We start from the raw sequence: 9,151 nt of genomic DNA, 5'->3' as shown, positions 1-9,151 counted from the left end.
AATAGCAGTCTCAAAAATGAACAAGTCAGCATCTAAAGTGATAGTTTGCATCTGCCTCACCTCAACACGTTATCAACTGGGAGGTAGCGGCTCTGGCACACAGTGCGCAGAGTGAGTGAGTGAGTGAGTGGACTGCTGCTGAATCAAAAGGGGGTTGGGTGAGAAGGTGGCTACAGTGTGGGATGGAGAGAGGAAAAATGGGGGTGAGAATAAAGTAATGTCGCATAGAGTTGAAGTTGGGAATACTGGGAGAGGGCAGAGGTGAAGAATGCATAGGCATGGACTTGGGAATGTGACACCAAGAGTGAGAAAGTGAGAAAGAGAGACAGAAAACAAATTGGCTACATTTTCCTCGCAATGCCATTGAAGAGAGGCGTTTCATTGTCAGGATTACAATAGTCGCTTTTCCAACAGTGCCATTACTTCAGCGGGCGGGAATTTTGTATAGGCGACCCCTCCGAGACTCCAAACGATGCACAAAGAGCTTCTTTTACATCTGGGCAAAAGAGGGGCACTTGCACACATACACACACTCATACTGGGCACCAAAAGGGCACACATGTACAACCGCAAATTTACATCACAAAAAATCACTTGGAGAGTGGAAGGAACACAGATACATAATCCTAAACAACCATGGAAAGCCGCAACTTCCACATGGGAGTGACAGATGTGTATCAGGAAGCCCTGTTGTTCATCTCCCTGTTGGTCACCAACTGTCTTTTCTGCACCTGATTTTTAACTGCCGACACCGGTGTGTACCAACGTACAAAAGAATTCAAGTTGTAGTGCCATTACAGAGTATTGTTCCTGGCAGGCACAGTGAGAACCTGCCATAGGAATAGTTTTATTTCCAATAACAAAGACTTTGGTTGACGATTAAAAGGAAGTGTTCCTGGGGTGTGGGGGTGTGGGGGGGGGGAGCTCGCTCTCTTAAGGTGTAGTGTTGAATTACAACCTGATCTTCTTATCAGAAGAAAAGGGAGGGACGTTTGGTTAAAACTTACACACTCAGTGTTGGACATTTGTTTGTGTGTTCAGAGCCTGGAAAGGGCCGGCAGTAAGGAGTACAGTAGAAAATGACTAAGGTTAGAGGTTTGTTTTTTTTGTTGTTGTGGAATATGTAAACTGCTACAGTCTACATGGTCTACGTGGTCAACACACATTGATAAACGACCGACAACTGGCTGTTTGGCCTGTAGTCGACTCGACAGTTTAACTGGGATTACTGGGAGCATTCAACAAAAACCATCAAATCCGATGTTACTGTGCTTGACCAGTGCCACACCACTCTCACCTTGGTCATGAAGCGGTCCGCATTAGTGTTCTCCTCGTCCTTGAAGACAATGTCCGGGTTGTAGTTGCACACCAGTTCATTGAAACGTTCAGAGTTGCGTGCGATCTTTCCCTCTGCTTTCCCGCTGGCTCCCAGGTTGTTTTCTGAGAAGTTGGGGAAAAACTGCTTGTAGTGCATGGGTGTGAGCACCCTGGGCCTCGAGCGGACACCGTACCCGGGTCCCGGTCCACATCCCTGCACAAGACATACACAGGCCCAGGCAGCAAGGAACCCTGGCGGTGCCAGGCAGGCCCACCAGGACTGCTTCATTGGGGAGGATTGGAGCTCCCTGGAGTCAGTGGTTCACAGTTCATACAGTAATGGAAGCGTTCCAGGTGTGTGACAGTGACAGCATGTGAATGAGGATAAAATCTCCATCCATTCCATATCATGGAGTGTCAATTAAAAAAATCTTGACAAAAATACTTAGATTGCAGGTACTTCTGTTAAATTAAAAAAAAAATCAGAGGCAAAAATATAAAGGCATACGTTCAGACTCCGTTCTCATATCGGACCTGCAAGAGTCCAGGAGATAATGAAATTGAATTAAATATTGGTTGAAATCTAAATATGTATATCTGTGTAAAGCTTTTGTCCAAAATTGTTCCAACCATCAACATCTACTGAATGGTTTGATGAACTGAAAGTCATCTTCACTCCTTCAGCCGCGGGGTTAAGTGCAGACGCAGGTGTTACGGTGAGTTTCGTCGCACTTACCGCGTCTCTGTCTCAGCGCACTTTCCTTTGAATGGACACAAAAATGCCACACGCCCAAAGCTCTCTGAAAGTGTCCCCAGTAGCTCACGGGGACTCCGTCATCCTCAGTCCTTATCCAGACTGGTCTTCGTCGCTCATTTTTTTTCCCCTTTCCCTTCTTCCTCCTCCTCCTGTCTTTTGTCCAGCGGCTCCTGGGCTTTCCCAGTGCTCCTGGCCACCTTGCACCAGCCATTGGGTCTTATTAGTGTCCGGACAGATTGCCCTCCCTTCCTCTGCGCTCTCCCACCGCGACAGCACACGCCTCCCAAAACTCAACCCTGTACAGAAGATATGCGTTTACGCCGCCAAGGTGAAGACAGACACCACACATCACGTCGTTAAAATATGATGACAACAAACAATTCTAATCTTGTTAAACATGGATATGTTAAAATTAGAACCATTACGTCGATATAAAATATAAACGTCGAAGTAAAATATAAAACGGCAGCAAACACATTTTCCCGCACAAATATGACAGTGTTTGTTCTAGAAATATCTCTTGTGTATCTAGGAATACAGAAACCAAGATAAAACTACAAAAAGAGGGTAATAAACAATGACAAAAAAAAAAAAAAAGAAATTTAAACTGCAGCTCCAGGATCAGTTCAAAGGAAGACCATAGAAATTAAATTGTGAATTTTGCAGGTCTGGGATCAGTTCACGTTTTTTTTCATTGGTCTTTAGGGAATTAACTTTGACTTATGTCAATCCTAAGTTATTCGCTGGCATTTGCCGTTTTTAACGAACTCTTACTGTATGTATAAGACATTTGAAAAATATTTGATCAATTATGAATAAAAGTTTTTGCTCTTTAACGTTTGGTCTTTAGCTTAGACACTTTGGTATCAATGTGAAATGTTTTTATTGGAAATTGTTAATGTTAATGTTCCTTTGATTTATTTGCATGACTAATTAGATTAGTTTCATGAAACAAAAACATTTGTTTGGTACAAATTATCATTATTATTATTATTATCATTATTATTATTATTAACAATCTAATGTATTTAATTCTGTATTTGTCGTTTGTATTGGAGGAGAAACAGTATATTAAATATTATCTGTCCTCCAGTAAAAAAAAATGTGGACACCCCTGCTAACATATTAATGTTAGCACCACTTTTTGTTACTTGTGTTTTCTCCCTCACCCTTAGGCTCTGCTCATGTGTTATTAATAGACAGAGATTGATATGAAGGTCTAGGGTCTCGGAGGCAGCACTGGTCTCCAGCCTTGACACCCCGTTACAGTGCTGCCTTCCTGTGTTCGGGGAGCCAGCCTGACCCCCCCTGAACCGGTGGCCCCCCGACCTTCACACTGGAAACACCCATGTTGCCGTATCAACATATTATTTTTATCCATCTCAGAACAATAGCCTTGAGAGCCATAAAATGAATTAGATAATGCCAAAGAGAGAGCAGAAGAGAAAAGGATCTTTGTGTCTCAGGGGTCTGACATCTGTAATCACATACGGAAGAAGAAATTAATGGCAGAATAAAGGTCAGAGAATCTTTGAGTTCCTGGAACTCTTGATGTCTATTATGGCGAGTGAGAATCTTTTCACCAACCCAAATTCTGGGAAGGTTTTCACAGTTTTTAACAAAGACATAAAAAGTTAAGTATATCATTTATTAATGCCTTGGCTTTTCACGACAAAATTAAATCTATTTTTTTGAAAACCACTAACTTAAAAAGTTAAAGCTGTAACACATATGAAACACATTGGGAGAGAAGCAGGCTTATTAATGGATATGATATTATAATGTATAAAAGATGCTCAACAGTCTGTGGTCAATGTTTTCTAAATTCTAACAGGAGACCGATCTGGCAGTCCCACTGCTACGGTTGTTTTTTTTTTTTCAACCACGTCTCTAAGTTTTTAATAGTCTGCTTGATCTCAAACGTACTCAGAGATTTGCTGTTGTAAAGCAGGTCACTGAGCTCCACGGTGACCACAGACAGGCATCCTTCTCTGGGATGTTTCCAGAAGATCCCAGGATGTTGTAGGGAGGGGTGGCCGAGGCAAAGCGGCATCTTCCTGCCCTCTTGATAAACATGGAAGAGGACTCGAGTCTGGCCTGAGCAGCACAGATGAGAGATAGCAGCTTTCATGACAAATGCAGGGAATAACTCAATCAAAAAAAGCAACAAACACTTTGATTTCTACAATTACCCACACCGACGTTTCTTTTCACAGCCGTGGCAGGACAAGAGATTTCCATCTGACATAAAAGGCAAAGGAAGGAAGCAAACATCTGCGGGTTGGAGATGGAAATAAAGTCATTATTATTAGTTTTTATTTTGGTGCCCCCCGTCCAGTCGTCCTCCCCCTGCCTCCATCTGACTTTCAGCATTTTACTCCCCCATATCAGGATGGGAGTACATGACTGGATGAATGGTTTGGTTTCCTGCAAAGCCACAGCACAGAAAATGAGATCTTTCCTGCCCGAGTTAGACTAACCCTGCTTTGTTCTGTCCAAATAGAAAACTTACACCTGAGCTGCTGGTCATATACAGTAGATACCTGTCAGCCAAGTTCAGTTCTGTCTGTGGGAGAAAAACACATTCATAATTGGTAAATATATAAGTCCTAAAAGCCGGTCATAGGACGCAATCATTACCAGGAGTTAATTTTTAATGGCAGTCGACAGAGAAGCTGCTACATATCAAAGGCTTGTCTTTTCTCCTGGAGCTGAAGTGACACTAAGCAGGATCCACTTCCTTAGATGGAGGCTGTTGGAAGGGTCGATGAGTTGACACCTAACTCCCCCCTTTGTTCCCACCCCATCCCAAAAACAATCACGCACCAGTCCTTTTTCTTCAACCACCGCTGCACCACCCAGTTCACTGTCTCCTTCTCTGTTATCAGAGCAGGAAGAAGCAGGGTGGTGCAATCTGTGGAAGCTGCACATACCGGGTGATGTTGGGCTCAAGTAGACGAACCATAAGTCGCACCCTTTTCACACCCAATGCTGAACGTGCCCGGGGATTTCAGGAGGCTGCTTCTTGCAGTCTTGATATGGCCTTTGCACGAAAGCAGCCCTAAGCTGAAGTTGAGGCGATTCTGCACTAAAGTGGACAATAGACTGTGAAGGGTGGAACTTCCTGACCCCAGACAAGCAGGTCAAACGTCAGATATGATGCTATACCTTATTTTGGTTAAATAAAAAACAATATACATTGTCTATATCAGTATTCAGCCTCTGATTTAATTAATTAAATAAGTATGTTAGCATTTTCTTACGAAAAAAAAAAAAGCATTTCTATCATTTCTGCTGGCCCAACACAGGACCAAGGCCAGTGCCAGAGGAGTGTGTGAAGCAAGTGTGCCGTGAGTGTGCAGGCAGGATGGCAGGCAGCTATGGCAAACAGACAGAACGACCCATTATCAGTTGATTAGCAAGCAAGTCTCGCCTTTTCCTGTGAACACTCTTGCATTTGCGAGAGTAAACTGAGGGAATAACAGGCTCTAATGCACTTTGGCATTGACTTCAAACAGTCGACTGTCAGGAAAGCTAATCTGTGTCTTTTTCCCCCCTTCATTCTTATGTTTTGACAATAAAGATAGCGTATCTCATCCCATTACACGCTGCCCGTCTCCCGCCTTGTCCCTGATATGCCCCACAGCCACCGCAGCCCTGGTGGGTAACCACTGTGTTACCCAGTGGGACTGCTGGGACACCTTGATTGCGCTGCTATCAACCCTTGATATTATGCTGCAGGGAGAGGTGCTACACAAGTGTTCCTATAACAGACACGAGCAGAAGCACTGTGTAACAGACCTTTAGGAACAATATATGTTTATGAACATGATGTTGTTACATTTATAAAAAAAATAATATGCATTAAGAATGTGGCAATTTAATTTTTTGCAGTATTTGGGACACAATCTGAATTATATATTATATCTTCTCTTTATCTCAAAACAAAAATACAATCAACAATGTCGCAGTGATGTAACAGGATCGGCTATTTTATTCAGTAATCAACTTTACAAAAGCCTAATTAAGGGTGGTCGGCTTAGAACCAGAAACGTGAAGGAGTGGCTACTGGACTGAGAATAATTAGATTCCAAGATTGAATGTTTTCTAAAAAAAAAATGACATAAAACAAAAGAGGGAAGAAAACACTACTGATATTTTGGGATCGTAAAGTAATATATGAATGATAATCACTAATGATTTAGGGCTACATTTCAGAAAAAGGGTGTTCAGAAAACTGTGGCCCTAACTGCAAGTATATAAAATGTAAAATTTCCGGGCAATTTCTGGCACCATATATTATAAGACATTTCGTTTAACAGCTGAAACGAAATGGCAAGAAAACATTGTTGTGAATCACTATAGTCTCAACTTCTCACCTGTGACTTTTGATTCATAGTTAAATGGTTATAAAGAATATGAAAAATTAAAATGAGTCTATGACTAATTGAATCACGTTCGGCTCATGCGTTGCCTCCTCACAGTGTTAGATGTGCATGTAGTGCTACGTCCACACTTGTGGCCGTTTCCTCTCAGCCGAGGAAACACAAGGCAAAACAAGAGGCTAAAGCAAATAAGCTCAATTACAACATCCAACAAAACCAAGCAAGACACACAAACAAAAATCAAGAGGGAGAAATTAATCAGAGGCAGGATTTTTTTAAACCCACTTTAGAAAAATGAGAGGAGGAAATCAACAAAGAAAAGGGATGGAAGAAAGGGAGGCGGGTGGTGATGAGGTGACTGCTAATTTGAAGGGTTTTTATCTGGCTGCTGCATCAGAGCGAGGAAAGCGTGGGCCACGGCTGTAGTGGCGTCCAGTTTGGACACTGTTGACAGACGATGTCCAAAATATAGCTTTCTTCTGCTGCTGATTAAAGAAGTGCAACAAAAGGGTGGAGGGAGTTTGGGAGGACAGGCGCGCACACGCACACACGCGATGGCTACATTTATGGATGGACGGATACATTACCTAAAGTGTATCAACTGTGTAACTGCATCAAACAGAGGTTTCACAGAGGTCTTTCTCATTCCAAAAACACAAACAAATATTAAAAATACACTTTTTATTTCTTTCTTGGCAAAGAACGATAGTTAAAACCAGTTTTAAGAAAATGGGAGCACTTTATAAAGTAAACAGGTCAAACATTTTTTCAATCTTTGAGTAAATACTCTAAAGATTTTTTTTTACCCTCTAAACTGTATCACATTCTGGATTTTAACTGCTGTTAAAATCCTCAGAGAAATAAGCTAACGTGTAAATGTAGTTCCCAAAATGCCCATAAATAAAAATAAAATATAAAAACGGCACATCAGAAGGTTTGTGTTTCCACAAAATTCCAGCCAAAGTGTAATAAGTAAACCTCGGGGAGCTTTTTACAGAATACACATAATGACTAACCAGAGAGAGCAGGAACCTCAGACAACACCGACGAGGGTGAGTGTGAGAGGCTGCGCCCCCTGCTGGTGGAGCCGACAGCTACTAACCTGCTGATACAGCAGCAATGTCAAAGACAGGACCATCAACACCATGTTGTTGATTATCAAAAATATATGCATATATAAAAACAACTGCATAGACTCACTGACTCACTGTTTTCCACATCACTCTCAGACAAAGCTCAAACTCTCACCTATTGTTCAATCAAAAAGGAATGATTAAAAATACTTCACAGAAAGAATAAGGAATTTATAAAAGAAATTACTCTTTGGTAAAGTGTTTGTTTAACTTATGAAATATTGCACATTCCCCCAAAAAGCCTGGTAATTCACAGCTTAATTGGATAAAGGCACTTCTCATATACCCGGCATGAGAAATTAAAGCTTTCTATTTTAAATGTGTTTGTAAAAGTTGAAGACCCGATCTAAGACTAAATGTAATGTTGTTCAGAAACTAAAACAAACCCAAATTACCATAAAAATGTCCCCACATGTATATGTATACAAGCTTTAAGAACACGCCAACATTTGACCATGTCACTGTCCTGAATCCCCTGTTATGTGAAAGCACAGACACTTATTGTACTGTGAATATGTGTGTGTGTGTGTGTGTGTGTCCCATTAGTCTCTAGTAGTTACTTCCTTTCATTTACTGATGCATCCCTGGCTCAGACTGGATGACTAAAACAAAAAAAAAACACATGGAAATAAGATTGTCTGTCTTAAAATAGTGGAGCAGCACAGGAGAGGAAAGCGTGGGGAAACCACGCAGGAGGAGAGAGCAGTTAATGGACCTGAAACAGGAAGAGGAAATTATGTCAGAGTAACGGTGTAATATTTCTAAATATTTCTGCTGACTTTCACATGTGTCAACACCAGCAAAATCCTCTTTTCGTAAGGCCTGGGGTTTAGGGGGGGAGGGGGGGGTAGTGCCCACCGTGGCGAAGCTGTTGGTCTGGCCTTTTCCCCTTGTTCCGGTCACGACCTTGACTTAGTTCAGTTCAGGCACCAGCTCATGTCCCTGCAGTCAACCCAGATGTTTTGGTCAGTGCGGCCCCGCTCGTGGCTGAAGCGGAGCGGCCGACACCGACAGCCAATAAAAGGCCTTGAATTACAAATGCATTTAATCCAGTGGGTTTGCATTTGAAGTGGCTCAGTTCCTGAAGTCTAAAGAAGGCAGTGATCACTGGATTCTAGAGAGCCCACTGGCCAGTAGGAGTCTGAAGGGCACGGTGGACCTTGACACAGTTAAAGGCAGTTTGTGGAGACCTGAAAAAGACAGAGAGAGAGAGAGAAAAAGAGAGAGAGAGAAAACCTTCAATGACATCATGCACAGCTTGAAGGTACAGGAACAATTCTTAGAAAGGTAAGAAAAATAACGATTAGGCTAACATTTATAAACCAGGGAACAAAAGTGAGCTGGGAGTGAATGGGAAACTGCAGGAGAGCTGCGGTGACGCTGAGATGCTATCTGTGCTGTGAGGAAGGGAGCTGTGTGTTCACGTGTGTGCATTTGGCGTGTCACTGCACCCAGAGCTTGTTTGTGTTGGGCGGAGGGGGTGGATGTGTGTGTGTGTGTGTGTGCGTGTGCTCTGTGAGGGGGTCTGAGGTGGAGCCCCCCCCCCCACCAGGTCCCAG

At 42.5% G+C, this 9,151-nt stretch overlaps 2 protein-coding genes across 3 annotated transcripts in view; both read right to left on the bottom strand.

Annotated features, from left to right (window-relative positions):
• dhh (desert hedgehog signaling molecule) overlaps positions 1-2,595 on the bottom strand; it is a 5,566-nt gene extending 2,971 nt beyond the window's left edge. The window contains exons 1-2 of one of the 2 annotated variants that reach the window (XM_008318844.3): positions 2,054-2,595; positions 1,298-1,851 (exon numbers count right to left, since the gene is read on the bottom strand). In XM_008318844.3, the coding sequence (XP_008317066.1) occupies positions 1,298-1,606 (309 nt within the window). In that variant the 5' untranslated portion in view covers positions 1,607-1,851; positions 2,054-2,595. Of the gene's footprint in view, positions 1-1,297 lie in introns of both variants that reach the window. The other variant, XM_025059410.1, reaches the window with a different exon arrangement.
• Positions 2,596-7,125: 4,530 nt separating this feature from the next.
• Positions 7,126-9,151, bottom strand: part of lmbr1l (limb development membrane protein 1-like) — a 16,159-nt gene continuing 14,133 nt past the window's right edge. Inside the window, exon 17 of the mRNA XM_017036314.2 lies at positions 7,126-8,782. Within this exon, the coding sequence (XP_016891803.1) occupies positions 8,697-8,782 (86 nt within the window). The 3' untranslated portion in view covers positions 7,126-8,696. The remainder of the gene's footprint in view (positions 8,783-9,151) is intronic.

This window comes from Cynoglossus semilaevis, chromosome 10 (genome assembly GCF_000523025.1).
Source record: "Cynoglossus semilaevis isolate Cse_v1.0 chromosome 10, Cse_v1.0, whole genome shotgun sequence".
Lineage (NCBI taxonomy): Eukaryota > Metazoa > Chordata > Actinopteri > Pleuronectiformes > Cynoglossidae > Cynoglossus > Cynoglossus semilaevis.
The sequence above is the reverse complement of the archived record's forward strand: the minus strand, read 5'-3'. Positions and strand labels throughout refer to the sequence as shown.